Source organism: Mandrillus leucophaeus, unplaced genomic scaffold (assembly GCF_000951045.1).
Source record: "Mandrillus leucophaeus isolate KB7577 unplaced genomic scaffold, Mleu.le_1.0 Scaffold145, whole genome shotgun sequence".
Lineage (NCBI taxonomy): Eukaryota > Metazoa > Chordata > Mammalia > Primates > Cercopithecidae > Mandrillus > Mandrillus leucophaeus.
In genome coordinates, this window is record NW_012101421.1 from 210,794 (window position 1) to 228,558 (window position 17,765).

The 17,765-nt window shown below is 35.9% G+C and overlaps 1 protein-coding gene across 2 annotated transcripts in view; it reads right to left on the reverse strand.

Moving 5' to 3' along the window:
- Nucleotides 1-15,613, reverse strand: part of DSC1 (desmocollin 1) — a 28,635-nt gene extending 13,022 nt beyond the window's left edge. For both annotated transcript variants that reach the window (XM_011974367.1, XM_011974366.1), the window contains exons 1-8: nt 15,289-15,613; nt 12,208-12,292; nt 10,268-10,470; nt 8,962-9,081; nt 7,702-7,857; nt 6,157-6,301; nt 3,285-3,451; nt 1,338-1,472 (exon numbers count right to left, since the gene is read on the reverse strand). In XM_011974367.1, the coding sequence (XP_011829757.1) occupies nt 1,338-1,472; nt 3,285-3,451; nt 6,157-6,301; nt 7,702-7,857; nt 8,962-9,081; nt 10,268-10,470; nt 12,208-12,292; nt 15,289-15,351 (1,074 nt within the window). In that variant the 5' untranslated portion in view covers nt 15,352-15,613. The remainder of the gene's footprint in view (nt 1-1,337; nt 1,473-3,284; nt 3,452-6,156; nt 6,302-7,701; nt 7,858-8,961; nt 9,082-10,267; nt 10,471-12,207; nt 12,293-15,288) is intronic.
- Nucleotides 15,614-17,765: the final 2,152 nt, after the last annotated feature.

Genomic DNA, 17,765 nt, shown 5'->3' on the forward strand with positions numbered 1-17,765 from the left:
CTGCCCTCAATATATTGGGAAACGTTTTACAAATTGAATGCGTAGCTTAGTTCTTTCCTCGTAAATTGCCTTTTCATATCTTTTCCATTCTTCAAAGGCTACCCCAAGTCTTACCTTCTGAACTTCTCTGAGATTATTTTCCTAATCATTCTAGAACTCAGATTTGTCTCTTCTCTGAACCTCCACAATATTTACAGTCTATCGTCTTCCATGCTTACACAGTAAGCACTTAATAAATGTTTTACGCTAATATATTAAACACTCAGTACTTGTAGGTAATTATAACATATGTTGGCTTCTAATTTCTGGAAGAATTGTTTTCACACCAATCTTTCCAAATGTACTTTTGATTCACTTGCTTTAGCAGAAAAGTTTTCCTTTTTTTTGAGACATTAAACAATAGCCCTCCACAAAAAATATCTTACAAAATCATAAGATATTAAAGACTGAAAGAAGTAGTAAATTGAATCTGTTAGAGATAGAAGATGAATTCATATAGAAGGATGACAGACACTGGAGCGTAATAGACCTAGATTTGAATCCTGGTTATTCCTTGTATATGGTTTATTAGTATGAGATCTTGACTTAACAGACTTTCTATTTCCTCATATGAAACATGGGTTAAAATATATCCTCACATATTGTAGGGATTCATATAATAAATTACATGAATATGTCTATCACTGTACTTGCAGGTTTTTCCTTCTCTGACTTGTTTGTGTTCTGGAATAGATTAATGAAAAAATGAGACTTTCTTTATCAAAAGTTCAGAAAAGGAGAACTATTTCCTGAAACTATGGTCATAAAACTATAAATATATATATGTACACATGCACACACACACACATATATTTTTATATATATCTTATTGTTTACTGCCTAAGGAAAAGTTTACTCATAGTACAGGAAGAGCTTGTTTGGAGTTGTGAGCCAGCCTGTACTACTGTCTCCATACGCTAGTTCCTTATTCATCTTAAGAAGTTGAAATGTAAAGGACACCAGAGAGAGAGCCTCTCCTCCTTCACCCTACCTAAAAAATTTAATGCCAAGGAATCTGACAGCCGAGCTTAACACCAAAAAAAAAAAAAAAGTTGAACACATGAACACATCTAGGGCTAAGAAGCTCTTCAGTAGCCAAGAGCATGGTTATTTCCCTAGCATCCAGAAATAACTAGTACTTCAATTATTTGTACAGAAATCATATTTTTCTCCCTATGTTATTTGTAAGTAGCAGTTATTTAAATCTAACTGTGTGATCTCACAGAGCTACCAAATTCTAGATATGTTTTTTGAAAAAGTAGATAAATCTAGATTAATGAATAGAGAGGTATACTCACAGAAGTTTCTGTGAAAGATGGTGGATTGTCATTTTCATCCTCAAGTGAAATAGTAATTGTTCCTGTATTAAATAAACCAAAAGGCTGACCACCCATGTCTCGCACTTCCATTATTAACTGGTAAGTATCACATTTCTGGAAAAAAAGAAAAAGTGCATTAATGAACACTTTTATTTCCTATAACTTGCAATTCTCACAATCACTGTTTAGATATGATTATTGTACAAATATTCATATGTGTGTGTGTGTGCGAGCATATTTATTTATTTATTTATTTATATATTTGAGATGGAGTCTCGCTCCGTCACCCAGGCTGGAGTGCAGTGGCATGATCTTGGCTCACTGCTACCTCTGCCTCCCAGGTTCAAGCGATTCTCCTGCCTCAGCCTCCAGAGTAGCTGTGATTACAGGCGCCCGCCACCACACCCAGGTAATCTTTGTATTTTTCATAGAGACAGGGTTTTACTGTGTTGCCCAGGCTGGTCACGAATTCCTGAGCTTAGGCAATCTGCCTGCCTTGGCCTGCCAAAGTGCTGGTATTACAGGTGTGAGCCACTGTGCCTGGCCCAAATCTTCTTTTTTACATATAATTTTGTTTAAAAAGAACATAAATAAAAGTACAGAACAAGATATTGGCTGATTGGTACAATGGAAAGGTGATGTGTCTAATATAACATTTTAAAATTTAAAGCTGCTTTATTTATAATTGCCAAAACTTGAAAGCAACCAAGATGTCCTTCAGTAGGTAAATGGGTACATAAACTGGTACATCCAGACAATGAAATATTATTCAGTGCTAAAAAGAAAAGAGCTATCAAGACTTAAAAAGACATGAAAGAAATTTAAAAGCATATTACTAAATGAAAGAAGCCAATCTTAAAAGGCTACATACTATATTATTTCAACTACATGACGTTCTAAAAAAGGGCAAAAGTATAGAGACAGTAAAAATATCAGTGGTTGTCAGGAATTAAGAGGGAAGAAGCCATCAATAGGAGAAGACTACAGAAGCACAATAATCCTCAACAGGAGGATTTTAGGGCAGTGAAACCACTCTGGATGATACTATAATGACGGATGCACGTCTTTATACATTTGTTCAAACTCATAGAATATATAGCACCAAGAGTGAACCACAATGTGAGAACTATGGACTTTAGGTAATAATGATGTGTCAACATAAGTGTATCAGTTGTACCAAATATACCACTGTGGGGCAGGATGTTGATAGCAGGAAAGGCTACGTGTGGTTCGGGGGGATAGGGAGTATATGGGAACCGTCTTTATTTTCTTTATTTTGAGACTGAGTCTCGCTCTTTCGCCCAGGCTGGAGTGCAGTGGTGCAATCTCGGCTCACTGCAAGCTCCGCCTCCCGGGTTCACGCCATTCTCCTGCCTCAGCCTCCCGAGTAACTGGGACTACAGGCGCCCGCCACCATGCCCGGCTAATTTTTTTGTGTTTCTAGTAGAGACAGGGTTTCACTGTGTTAGCCAGGATGGTCTCGATCTCCTGACCTCGTGATCTGCCCGCCTCGGCCTCCCAGAGTGCTGGGATTACAGGCGTGAGCCACCACGCCCAGCCTCCGTCGGTACTTTCTACTCAATTATGCTGTGAACCCAAAGCTGCTACACCAAAGTTTATTAATTTAAAAAGTTAAGCATATTGGAGTCAGATAAAAATAGTTTTTTAAAAACAAAAATAAAATAAATGTAAAGCAATTTTATCATCAACAGATCAAATCAGATTACTGATTTCAAGAGAGACCCTGTCTAATATATGGTACCTTCCCAACATCTCTGTAAGGACAGAGGACATCTCCAGATAAGCCCTAACCACAGCCTACAGAAGCATGCTGAGAAAGGAGGCCGGAGTGGCCATACTGCAACATTCTCTCATTCTCAGTTTAAATGTAGTTGAATGACTGGAAAGTTAATTAATCATCATTACTTCTCTATCCAGAAAAGGTGTAGTTGTGGTGATGACACCGGTATCTGGATGTATGGAGAAATGCTTTGGATGGTCTGGGATTTGTTGTAAGATTTTATATTTCAGACGAGTATGGAGAGTGTCAGGTTCGTCGAGATCTGTGGCAGTCACTTGTCCCACTGAAGTTCCTGTTTAGAAAAATCCAAAAGTGATAAAAATTTCCACTCATATAATTGAATCATAAACAAACTAAAATCAAGGCATTGCTGTAGCAAATTCTGCCCAAAACCACAAGTAGATTAGTTTTACTGTTAAGTTGAAGAATGTGAAACTGTTCTAAATGTCTCCAAGTCTCCCTTACTCAGGAACTTCAGTTAGGTAGCTCCTGTGAATAACATGATTTGTATTCTACGTAGATGAGAACAGTTCCCACAGTACCTTTAGAAACAGTAGTTCTGAAATTCTTTCTCTCCAAGTTCATGGGCTATTTTTAAATTTAACTTAATTGAATTTTAGATTTGGGGGTACACATGCAGGTTTGTTACAGGGGTATATTGTGTGATACTGAGGTTTGGGCTTCTAAGGATCCCATCACCAGCGTAGTGAATGTGGTACCAAATATGTAGTTTTTCAGCCCCTTCCCTCCTCCTTCCCTCCTACCTTTTGGAATCCCCATTGTTTATTGTTTCCATCTTTGTGTCTATGTGTACCCAATGTTCAACTCTCACTTATAAGTGAGAACATGTGGTATTTAGCTTTCTGTTTCTGTGTGAATTTGCTTCAAATAATGGCCTCCGGCTGCATCTCTGTTGATGCAAAAGACATGATTTTATTATTTTTTATGGCTGCATAGTATGCCATGGCCTTTGTGTACTACATTTTCTTTATCCAGTCCACCATTGAAGGGCACGTGGATTGATTTCATGTCTTTGCTATTGTGAATGGTGCTGCAATAAACATACAAGTGCAAGTGTCTTTTGGTAGAATGATTTGTTTTCCTTTGGGTATATACCTAGTAACGGCATTGCTGGCTCAAATAGTAGCTCTGTTTTTAGTTCTTTGAGCAATCTCCAAACTGCTTTCCACAGGGGATGAACTAATTTATATTCTCACCAATGGCATATAAGTGTTCATGGACCATTTTTGAATGGGACCTTCTCTGTATACCTTGTCTCTTTTATAACCCAAGTTGATAATGTTAATCAGAGGAATACCGCATCTTTTCATGTAATAACAAATATTTTATCCTTTTATACTTTAATAAATGTGATACATTATTGATGTATACAAATAATTATTAATATATGCAAGACAAAATCATACACAGCAGTCTGTGTATCATTTAGACAAGCTTCATAGTTCAGACATGAGAGTGTTAGACACATTGCATTAGCATTGTGAAACAGCAGTATTATACACACATATGTACATGGAAACAGAATGGAGGAGGCCACAGGAAATAACAACTGCTCTTGCAACATTTGAAAATAAACTAGTCAGTCTTGTTGCACCCCTTAGTAGTCTTGGGTCACAGTCTTGGCTTCACATAGCATCAAATCAGTTTAATTTTTTTTTTCATTTTGCTGGGAAGATATGCCAAAAAAGGCAATGTTTATGTTTTATATATCAGATCACTATTTCCATGCCATGATATATTTCTGGTTCCTTGAAAATGTATTGAAACTTTATAAAGATTCAAATTATGTACAGTTTCATAAATGCACCTGTGACACACATGTACTTGCTAAAAATATAAAATATCTTTATATTTAATATGAATGGCATTTGTCTGTTGCACATTCAGATCTGTTGTGTACTAATCTAACCAGTTAGTTACTTTATGTATCAATTAGCTACCTTCTATATGTGGGTAGCAAGATGAGCACAGAAAGGTTTTCCTTTGAGAAGTACATGATCTCATAAAACTAGAACGTTTTATGTAGTATATCCTTGAAAGTCAAACATTTTTAAATGTTCTACATAATTGTGTTTAAAATATTAATAAGGAATTCAATGGAAGCAAAAATCTAGTGTTTTCCTAAAATTGCCATCATCCTAAACACTGGTTACAAAACTAGGCTAAAATGAAAGCTAATACCCAACAGTCATTTAATAAAGAGAATTCAGGAAAACACTGATAGTATAAGATTTTAATATAAACCGGTACTACACATACATAGCCTACAAAAGTCAAATCCTTCGAATTTCAAATGTCTGTTAAAAAATATTCCTTGACACTATAAAATAGACATTCCTGTATGTTTGGTTACATCACTTTTTTTGAGTATTTTTCTTGCTTAGAAGGAAAAGTTGAATTTTCCTACGTTTAGACTTCTACATATCCTTAAGTGACAGTTGTTTAAAAACCACTGAATGAATGAATGAAAAAATAACATCTTATTTTGTTGGAAGCAAAAATGATCCCTGGTCCATGTGTAAATCCCCTGTAATATTCTCTATGAATTTCTGGGTGTAGTCCGTTTCATACCGAACAACGACTTTTCCCAGTGGCAAAACTGAGCAACATTTCCTTCACTGCAGACTTTCTAAGCATGCATTGGTAAACCAAACACCAACTTCAGCAACAACCCCACCCTGGAGAGAATTGAGTCAAATAAATGCTACCAGAATTATAAAATCATGATATAAAAGAGAAAATGTATAATATTTTATCTTATGCATCTGCTTAAATTTAAAAAAGTTTGCTCAGAGTCATTTACGGCCCTTAATACGAATGTCACATAACAACAATTCCTCATGGGAAAAAGTATGTGTAATCAGAAATACCAGAAAAAGTATAAAATGCAATGATAAAAGGTAAACATCTTTAATTATAATACTTATGAAATGTCAAATAATCTTCTTATCATGCTACTATAAAATGTGAACTTACCGGATCGGCAATTTTCAGGCACAGTAAAGATAGTCATTTTGTGTTCAAAATATGGGGCGTTATCATTATCATCTTCAATTTTGATGATCAAGGGGAGTGGATATTCTGGTGCATAGCCATCTGCGGTTGTTGCATAGCCATATAACTGAAAGAAGGGAAAATATCATCAATGTATTCTCAAATGACAAATTATGCACAAAAGTAAGCCTAGCGGCGGGGGAAAATGCAACATTAAAAAAAAAAAAATCATTCCCAAAGACCCGTAACTAAGAAATGATGCAATGGAGAGATAACCCACAGATGCAGTCTCTGCCTGCCATGTGGTTTCAATCCCCTCTCGGTGTTATTGCTCATTATTCTCCCACTCTGAGCACCACGCACTACAGGTGTTCTCTGAATTAACTGTACGCTGTTTTACTTGTTAGAATGCATGCAGATTTCCCCCAGTTATGTTATTAACACGTGTTTTTAAAGTTTATAAAAATACAATTCTATTATGTATAGATTTACATATACACACAAATAAATGGACATCACAACTATTTCAGGATAATTCAATTGTAAGTTCTTTACCTATATTTTCTGATTTTTCTATTGTAAGTATGTATTTCTTCACAACAAAAATGTTAATAAAAGCATATACATATCAGAAATTTCATTTCAAAATGAATGCCTTGTCCGCAACAGCCAGTATGTATTTAATGTCCTTTCCCTCTAAACTCCAAATTATTCCTACACCCCCCTTATGTGGTTTGTGCATAGTAAGTGTTCAGTAAATAGTTGATGAATGGATTTTCATCACTCATGGGACCAACTAAACCTACCCAAAGTGAATTCTGCATTAACTCAGTTTTTTACCACAACTAGCTCTTCTAATTTTCCCTACTGTAACCATTTCTAAATGAACTAGGATTAAAATTCCAGGCACTAAACTCCTCCCTCTCTCTCATAAATCTTAGTAGTCAGTTGCCAAGTTCTAGAGATTATGGCATTTTTGTGTTTCTCATGCATGTTCTCTTTTCTATTCCCATTGCCATCATTTTCATGTGACTCCAAATGCATTCTACATGTTGACACACCAACTTTGCTGCAGTTGTTCTGACATTCCCTGTTCCAATCGATGTAACCTCAGAAGTCAGATTTTATTGAGTTTTACAATTTTAACCACAATACTCACTAATCACACTCTTCAGTCATGAGGACTTATAATGTACAAACATGGTTGAGAGTAATTGAACTATTTTATTATAGATAACTTTAAATTCAGTAAAATTCTTTGTTATTTATCCAGGATTATAGACCAAAATATATCCTTTAAAATTCTATCATTATATTTTCTATACCTTCCCCCCCCAACTTCCCTTATTATATCCACTGTTTTTCCTCATCAATGGTAAATAGAAATTTAAAGTTTATATTGCATATTAATATCTTGAATATTAAATCAAATAATTGATTCTTATAATATGTGAACCAGCATACTTGAAAATATTAGTAAGTCACTAATAAAGATATAATTCCGAGGAAATGTTTCAATAATCCTACCGCAAACTGTTCATATTTCTCACGGTCAATGCTCCTTGTACAAAAGATATCTCCGGTGTCTTTCTCTATGTAAAACAAATTGAAGGGTTCTTTGTCCACGCCTGGTCCACTTATGGAATAAAAGATGGTGTAATTCTGTGCAGCATCAGATTGGATCTGCAGTAATAATTTAGGAATAGGACAAATATGTCATCATGAATATTTTCAACCTAACCTCTTGTGACGGTTTATTTTTTACCACTAGCCCTCTTTCCTACTCTCCTATTCTTTCTTTCTTCTGCTTAGGTGCCCATTATCTGCCAAGTTTTCCAAATTTTTATCTGCATTTTGCATTGTGCAAAGCCAGAAATTCTGTCACTTATTTGATCTCAACTTTTTTGTCATTTGTATATCTATAACATTTGTAGAGTGATACACCTTTTCAATTGTTATTTACTTATTCTTATCTTCATTTAAATAATAGTAACAGTTTCAGTGATTTTTGAATTCTTTGGAATTGAAAATTATTTGATTAATAAAGCTAGAAGTAATGCAACTTTTCTTCCACAATTAATTCCTCAAGAATTAGAAAATTTTGGCCGGGCACAGTGGCTCACGCCTGTAATCCCAGACATTTGGGAGGCTTAGGCAGGTGAATCACCTGAGATCAGGAGTTTGAGACCAAACTGGCCAACATGGCGAAACTCTGTCTCTACTAAAAATACAAAAATTAGCCGGGCATGGTGGTGGGTGTCTATAATCCCAGATACTTGGGAGGCTGAGGCAGAAGAATCGCTTGAACCCAGGAGGCGGAGGTTGCAGTGAGCTGAGTTCATGCCACTATATTTCAAAATTTCAAAACTGTTCTATGTTTGCATTCTAGCTATGTAGCAGTGAGGCAATCTTACTTAGCAGAAATACAGGCCATTTTTATAAAAGATGAGTGCTAGTTTAAGCAAGAGTTGAACTATGCAAAACGTGTAGATGTGCCTTCTGTACATTAGTGTTAACAAGTCTACCATAGTATTTTGGGGAATTTAGACATAGACCTAAGAGCATCAGAAACTCCAAATATAAAACTTGTTTCTAAATTTCTAAATATGATACATGTAAGAAAGTAATAAGATATGCTGCATCACTTCTATGGGACCCTAATTCTGGTGAATAGATGATCATTACTTGTACCATTAAAGCTCTGATTCAATATGCTGTGCAATTCAAATGAAAAGTTTAAGAACCAAAAATTTGGACACATATAAAATCAAATAAGGTGAAATGCACCTGCTGAACGTGTTGTGGAAATGGACCCAATGAGTTCTCCATCAATGAAGCTGGAATAGGAGCCCATCGTCTCTTGCTGCGCTTGAGGGCTGTGTCTTTGGTATGTCTCTTCTTAGGAGCCTACATTTGACAAGAAACAAAGAAATGTAGCATTGCTTATCATTTTTGGAACTGTGATTTTTTACACATACATCAACAAACAGATGTAAGGGTTATACATTACAATCCCATGGCTAATCAGCAAAGTATTTCTGTTGATAAGACACACACATACCTCAGACTGCATTACGTTCCCCTGTTCTACCTATTTCTCTATTTACTCAGTTAACCACCAGGAAATGTATAGGACATTTGGAAAGACGCACTTTGAAAAGTTATAAAACCCCCTAAAATAGACAATTTATTAATAAATATTTAATGATCAACTTCATTCCACTAGGAGTGATACAACCAAAATCTGTTAAAACTCTCACTCTACAATACAGTCATTTATACATCTATATAGACACAGGTGAGCATTTTCGCAAGTATACTTGATTTTATATAATGTGGGGATTTTACAATGTGGATGCAAAATAACATTTTTAAAGTCTTAAGCATATTAAGAGGAGTTCATGTAATCAAAAAGAATTTAGTTGGGAAGTCCTCTCATAAATAGAATCATTCATGGTTTTATAAGACGAAATTTATTGTGGTGAATTTGCTGAAAATGAGATGTGAATTCCAGCAACTTTCTCCTTCCTGCTTTCTGAACTGATCTCTACCACTCACTGCAAGAAAATGAGCCTAGAGTCAAATATTCAAACCAGTCCTGTGGATTGGCCACACCTCCACTCTCTGAAGAGAGGGGCTCCCCTATAGAATTTTCTAGTAAGATGGGAGTAAGATTTAGACAATCTCTTCTCCTCTTTAAAGAGACACTCAAACCTGCAATCAGTAGGAAGAGAGCGGCACTGGGTGGAGCCCACATCTCCAGCCTGAATCACATTTCGCTGAGTTTTAGACCCGCCCTTGTCTTGTCCTTGCTCCTCAGGTTGGTTTGTTCTTATTGCCAAACTTGAAATCACTATTAGAAAACTTTGATATTCTTACTTTGCTCCCCGTCTACAGAGTCATTCATCTTTATAAAAGTTTGTAAATAGCTCTGCCACTCCTTAAAAGTCTAGCCTTTATTTACACTAATTGTAAGTGGAAAAGACAAACTTGTCATTCAATGGCATGGATTTTAACTTGAAAGGAGTATATAACACAAAGGACTCCCATAAGCAGATTACTGTGCTAGGCTGCTTAAGCCCTTGCCTTATACCTTGTTTTCTCTTGCTGACAGTACAACTTTTATCTCTTGTTGTTCATGTCTCTCACTACCTGAAAGGAAAATGGAAAAACTTTTCCTTTCAGAAGACAAAATGAGGTCACGTGTTGTGTAAATTGAGCCATCGTCTAGAATTCTGAAGGCAGGGTCACTGGACAGGATTAGGCTGGGCGACTTGAGACATTCCTCCAGATTCACTGCAGGGAAGAAATGTCATAGCAGTTTGTCAGATGAAACAGGAGTGGAACAAGTTTTACAGGAATGACAGCCGTGAGTTAGTGCATGAGAAGCAGAAAAAGGGAGGTTACATTTGGAATGTGCTCAGCACCTACTACTCTAAAACGTGGGGGCCATGCAAATTAAATAATTAAATTAATGGAATCACATTTTCCACTACCTTCGTCATACATTAATTTAAGAAATAAAATATTTTCCTAGTGTCACAGATTTTATTCTCTTTCCTTTGAACTCTTAATTATCGAGTGTGTGTATAAATGTATATGTGTACAAACTTGAATTTTTTATGTCATAAATGGTATAACTGTATGATGTCAGTAGATTTTGAACTTTTTGCAATAGTTTGATAGTTAAAACTATCTTGCCAAAAATAAGAAAACTAGGTGGCTCACGCCTGTAATCCCGGCACTTTGGGAGGCCAAGGTAGGAGGATCATGAGGTCAGGAGTTCTAGAGCCTGGCCAATATGGTGAAACTCCATCTCTACTAAAAATACAAAAATTATCCAAGCATGGCAGTGTGCACCTGTAATTCCAGCTACTCAGGAGGCTGAGTCAGGAGAATTGTTTGAACCTGAGAGGTGAAGGTTGTAGTGAGCAGAGATAGCACCACTGCACTTCAGCCCGGGCAACAGAGCAAGACTTTGTCTCAAAATAAATAAATAAATAAATAAGAAGAAAACTAGTCTATTCTTAAGTAATATTTCCCAGTAATGTTGCAAGTAATTCCACCTACTCAGGAGGCTGAGTCAGGAGAATTGCTTGAACCTGAGAGGTGAAGGTTGCAGTGAGCAGAGATAGCACCACTGCACTTCAGCCTGGGCAACAGAGCAAGGCTTTGTCTCAAAATAAATAAATAAATAAGAAGAAAACTAGTCTATTCTTAAGTAATATTTCCCAGTAATATTGCAAGTAATCTTTCTGTAATACCTTTCGAGGTTTAGTAAACCCAATGCATTGTAGTTATTATCAAATTACCTCCTTTACAGATTCATATTTAACACATTTAATGTATTTACTATGTGTCTTTAGAGTGTGGACTGTTTATTAATTTGAAAACTTAAAGCACTGGGCAAAACAACATCTGGCTTGGAAAGGATACCATTTCTGTATTCAGTGTGTAATTTTTTACATGTGAACTCAAAGTCAGTGAAAACTCTTGATGAAAAAATCTTTACCTTTGGACTCAGAACAACCAACTGGCTATGGTACTAAGACCCACCAAATCTTTATTTGATTTTCACAAGCTATTCTGTGAAATATGTCACATTTATTCTTGGTGGATACTTGTTCATTGTAATCAACCTCAAGTACAAATTTTATTGGAAGCATTTAAATGTTGAGACATCCATTTCGTGTCTAATCAATTAAAGAATCTTGGCTTTGAAATTTTGGCAGCAGATTAGTTTATACAAATTAGAATATGCTCATGGTTTTGGTGCCTTGCTCTGTTTGATGTAATCCAAGAGAATTCAGCCTTCTGATGTTTGCTAATACTTTGGCAAGAGAAGTATACAACTAACTGAGATATTTTAATTATTCCTAATCATTACCAAAAAACAAGTAGCCTATCTTTTATGGTACATCCAATGTTAACGTCAAGTAGCTACCATGTGGCTTTTAACCCAAACTTTACAAGAGCAGTCTGAAGCTAAATGTGGCAAGTTACAACTACGAAATTGCTAAAAGAGTTTCTCACCTTTGCCTACAAGTGTTTCAGCCTGAAGATGAGAAGGAACTCGAAGATAAATTTTCTGACAAGCATCGCAAAGTAATATTGAAACCTCAAAAAAAAAAACAAAGAAAAAATATCAGGAATTAAATTTGATCACAAATTTTCACATTATAACTTTTTCTTATTGATAAAAATATTGTCAGTTTTGGAAACAAACTGATCATTTAATTCTTTAAATTTTTAATACTCACTTTAAAAGGAACCAGCAAAGAGAATAGCTTTAGGAATAACACTGTCATTTATTTATCAATGAAAAAATTAAGTGAATAGTAGTTCTTACAACCTAAATCATATTGTGTCAGTGCAAGAAAATATTTCACAAGCCATTGACTTTATATAGCAGTTTTACATCTCTAAGACCACTCATAAATGCCATTCTGATTTTTAGCATGAAGAAAATACTTAACTCTGAAATGTGTAATTACATATATGTCCTAATTCTCTAATCATCATTTTTACTATTTGAAGTTATAGTTAATGAAGTCTAGAAAATAGTTAAGGACTTTTTTAACCTCACAAAAAAACAATGCTCCCCAGAAATCATTGTTCTCAAATCAATTTTCAGACTAGGCCAAAACTTCAAAGTCTAAACGATCTCAAATTACATGACTAATCTAAAAAGAATATATGTCAAAATATGGAGAGTATCCTTCAAATGGGTAAAGATTTTTAATTAAATTCAAGACCCAGCTATAGTTTTTAAAAACTAGGTAGTTCAAAGACATAGACACTATCTGAAAAACAAAAGAAAAGCTATCATTTCAAAAATGTCTGTAGGTTCAAAATATATTTTGCTTCTTTTTCTCTGCATTTTCTGTTTGTTTCTTTTTATCACAATAACTGCTTTATTATTATTTAAATATAAGATAGAGTAGAGCTAGGTTTTCCGGAAACATGTAGGTTAATTTTATGATCAGCTTTCAGCTTTTCTCTGAATTCTAGAATTACGGGACCCATTATTTGTGAGGAGGAAAGAGAATGGATTAACATTCATATTAAGGATGTGCACTTCTTTTCCAGCTCAACTCAAGTCTATAAGATATATTGTAGCAGTCTAAATAGTTTGTAATTTTACAAATCTATGTTAGGCAGAAATCTGGAATTAAATGGCCACATTTTTATTTAGTTCTAATTTTAAAACCACTTTTTAAAACATGAGACATTCGTATTTATTTAACTTTTTAAGTATGTTCATCCCTAATGCCAAGGAACATACTAAATAACACTGAAAAAACTTTCTAAGCATAAACCATACTGTTAATAGTTGTCTAAGTATATGATGTGGAAAGAGCATTTTGTAATTAGGACATACACACACACAAACACATACATATGTACACATATATATGCATATACCTGTACATATACCTATACCTATATACGTATATGTATGTGTGTATATATACACATAGTCATATATTGCTTACATTGTAAGAAATGCAACTTTAAGTGATTTCATCATTGTGCAGACATCACAGAGTGTACTTACATACACTTAGAGGATATAGTCTGCTACACATCTAGGTTATGCCTACATGATGTACACCATGGTGTATATATGTATATCCCATGGTATGCACCATGGTACAGCCTAGGTGTATAGTATATAGTATAGCTTATTGTTCCTAAGCTACAAACCTGTACAGCATGTTCCTCTACTGAATACTGTAGGCAGTTGTAAGTATTTGTGTTACTAAACATTTTTAGACATAGAAAAAGTACATTAAAATACAATATAAAAGATAAAAAGTGGTTCACCTATATAGACTAGCTCCATTATAATCTATGAGACCACTCATATATGTAGTCCATCACTGACTGAAGCATTGTTATGCAGAGCATGACTGTATATGTGTGTGTATATATAGAGAGAGGTGCACATATATATATATATATAAATATATGAGACATTCTTATAGGTTATATCCATACTTCCACTCCCGCCCCCATCTTCTTTCCTTCTTGTCCTAGGATTCCATGTTGACGGTCCTCCCTCTGCAGGCAGAGCCACTGAAGGTTTCCATTCATTAAACACTATTCCCATCTTCAGGTTAAATCACTGACTAAGTGGCTTAGTGACACCCTTTTAGTCAGTTTCAGGTCAGAAATAAGTGAGCAGGAGATGAATTTTCCAAAGATATTAGACAGCACAGGGATCAGAAACAAAAGAAATGTGGGTAGAATCCTTTGGAAAATTTTTACCACATTTTACCAAACTTGTACTAACTCAAGATGGTATCTGAGTTATCTTCTCCCTAAGCAGTTACAAGATGAGAAGGTGACCATCAACCCTACATTGTATATTATTTACATGGAGAACATGTTTGTCCCCATACCTGCCATTTCTAAAAATATAATTTGAAACTAAAATATTTTGCTTAAATGAAGAAAAAGGAAATTCACACCTCAGAAATGATGGATGGATGTGTGAAATAACCCCCCTCTCTTCCCTCACCACCAAAGAAAAAATAGCACCTTACACAGTTACAAAGCTATTAAAAACCCAAGTGGAAGCCAAGTTAAGGGTATTTTCAATGACAGTCACATTTCTGTTATTTTTCTTAAACTATTCTTTGCTTAAACTGCTTCATGAGTAAAATTCAAAAAGTCCTGGATAATTTGCGTATTCACCCAGAATCGTTTCTCCTTTTTTTGCGGCTCAGTAGTACTCAGCATGTTAAATAACATGAGTTTATGTAATCACTGGTAGCAAAAGTAAACCTCAGAAACTTCTGGGCCAAATACCTAAGGAGTGAATTCGTTTCTCTACTCCTTAGAAAAACACCACAGCAGGATGGAAGAGGGATTTCCTTGAAAAATTTTAACACTCTGGCAGTGGGTGCTTGAGAAATAAGCTGAACACTTTCCATCCTGGATCCCAAGTCTCTCAACTCTTCCCTGAATCTTCCTCAGATCTGTTTTTCTTTTCCCCAGTCCCTCTTCTCTGCCTCCCATCTGCACTCCTAGTCTCTTTCAAGCCCGAACTGCAGAGAGGAAGCAGGTAGTAACATGCCTGAATTCCCTAATCCTTTGGTTGTTACTCACCAGGAGAGAGAAAAGGAGCTGCTTACAGAAGATGCTCCCTGGGGCAGCGGAGGCCACAGCCATCAGAAGCAGTCCCAATGGCCAGGGACGGTGGCCAGATAACAGGGCAGCCTGGGATGCAGAGGGCTGCTAAGAAGACGCTGGCACTTGCACAGGGTATTCTGCTGCCACCCTGATGCAGCTGAGCTTGGTTTGGAAGACAGTCAGGAGGCAAGTGATAAAGAGGAGGAGGAGCAATGGGAGAATTTCTTTCACCCTATTCCCCGGCCAGTCTGCTTCCCTCCAGTTCAATTATGTCTAAATGCAAAGAGGCTTTCCTACAAGTGAGGAGGGTGGGGTACAAAACACCCCAAAACCCAGTCAGTAGCTCCTCCTCACCGCAGCTTTCAAAATTTATCTTGCCACTTAACACATAGGCAGAAGGAGGAGGGAACACCCTTCACCCTCAGCCCTCCTCCCTTTCCCCCAGGTTGATGCTGTGAAGTCCTCCCCAGTTATTACCCACTCCCACAGCCTCCCCTCCTTCTTGGCCTTATTAACCTGTCTTGCCCCAGGGTACAAACATAAATCGTGCACAAACGCCATGCAAGTAAGTGATGCCTCCTCAACTGCCATTGGCAAATCAGAGGACCTAAGCGTGTGTAATCAGACTCATCAGAAGTTATCTCCCATCTAAGCATTCAGGTGCTGTCGGTCCTGTAGAACAGTGCAGTTCTGCTAGAGAGCTGGCATTCCAGTTTAAAGCAGCAACTTCATAAAGGCATCGTATCTACTTCCTGTTATTGACTATTCACTGTGGTTGGCCCTCTTGATGTCACAAGGAACTTATCAGAGTGTAAAGACTCCATAAAAGAAAGAGCATAAAGAAATAGCTAGAATATAATCTTTCTTGTGGCTTTCCTTGTATTGTACATGAGCCATTGCTTTTTACCCTTATATTTTTTCAAGGACAACTACAATCTTTGAGACCCAGTCTCTCTAAAATCACTCCATTCACCCTAATTACTTGTACTTTACACATGGGATATCCTAGCCTAATGGTACAATGAGGCCATCAAGTGTAGGTTTTTTTAAACCCTAATGATTCTTCTAATAAGAGCTTTAGCATCATTATTCCTGTCCCAAATTAGTGAGCTCAGTGATATCAATTGCACTCAACGGCAGTGATGGAAGTTAGGAGAGGAGGATAAATATTTTCAAATGTTAAGGTAGAGCCCAACACCCATGCTGCTGAGAAGTGAGGAATGAAGGATTTTCTTCAGCTTATTTGACAATGGGAAAAATTTCTTCTTGTGTGTAGAGACAGAAATAAATGTAACTGCTTCATTAGAATTAGAAGCTAGGAAAATTTGGAAAATGAATGACCCATGAGAAAAAAGCTAAAAGATATCTTGTAGTATTTTATTGCTAGTGGTATACCCATTAACAAATATATTTTGTGACTGCATTGGAATTTGATTTCTCAATCAGAAAATACATTCACTTTAATGGAATATTTTTATATCTGGCATTTTGGGAGAAAAGAAAGGGAATATAAAAGTAGAAAAATTACTTAGATGTATATGTGTAAAGCCAAGTGTAATTCTGTGCATGTTTTAGCACAATCATCTAAGTATATATTTAGATAGATAGACAGACAGATAAATAGTCACATAGCTTAAATAATTCAAAGACAAATTCTCCAATCCTAGAAAGTAGAAACACATTTTTTCAGCTAATGAAGTTATCATTACCTCTTTCTATAGCATGATATTCTCCATTAACTAGGAAAATATAGAAGAGCAAAATTAAATTGGTGTTACTGAACAAAATGGCATATATTGGTTGGATGAAGAGATTCCATGCACTGCTAAATTCAAGTGAATCCAGAATACTGTCCACAGTTCTGGGAAATTGATGTTCTGATCCTACTTCTTTTGGCCTACCTTCTGCATGCTCTCTTTTCCCATTATCTATCTTTCTCAAAGGTAATAGAAAAACTTGTGTAAAAGCTAACCCCAAATTATTGGTTTGCAAATCTGTTACATTACTATTTCTCCCATATTTTGTACTTGCACACAAAGTTTTCCTAAAAATAAAATATAGGCATTTTATAGGAAAAAATAATTTATTATCACAAATTATTGACTCTTCCTTAAAAGTGAATCTACCTTAAAATTAAATGAAAACAAGATATATTTCTTCTAATTTTCTGCCATCAGGTTATTCAGTAAAAGCTCTGTCTTAGTCTGTTTTCTGTTGCTATAAAGAAATACCATAGAGTGGGTAATTTATTAAAAAAACAACAACAAAACAAAAACAAAACAAAACAAAAAATAGAAGTTTGTTTGGTTCATGCTTCAGGAGACTGTGAAGTCCAAGAGCATGACATGGGCATCTGATGAGGGTCATCCCATGATGGAAGACAGAAGACAGAAGCCAGGCACAAGATGGAGAGGGAAGTGGGCAAACTTACCCAGTTATCAGAAGCCCACTCC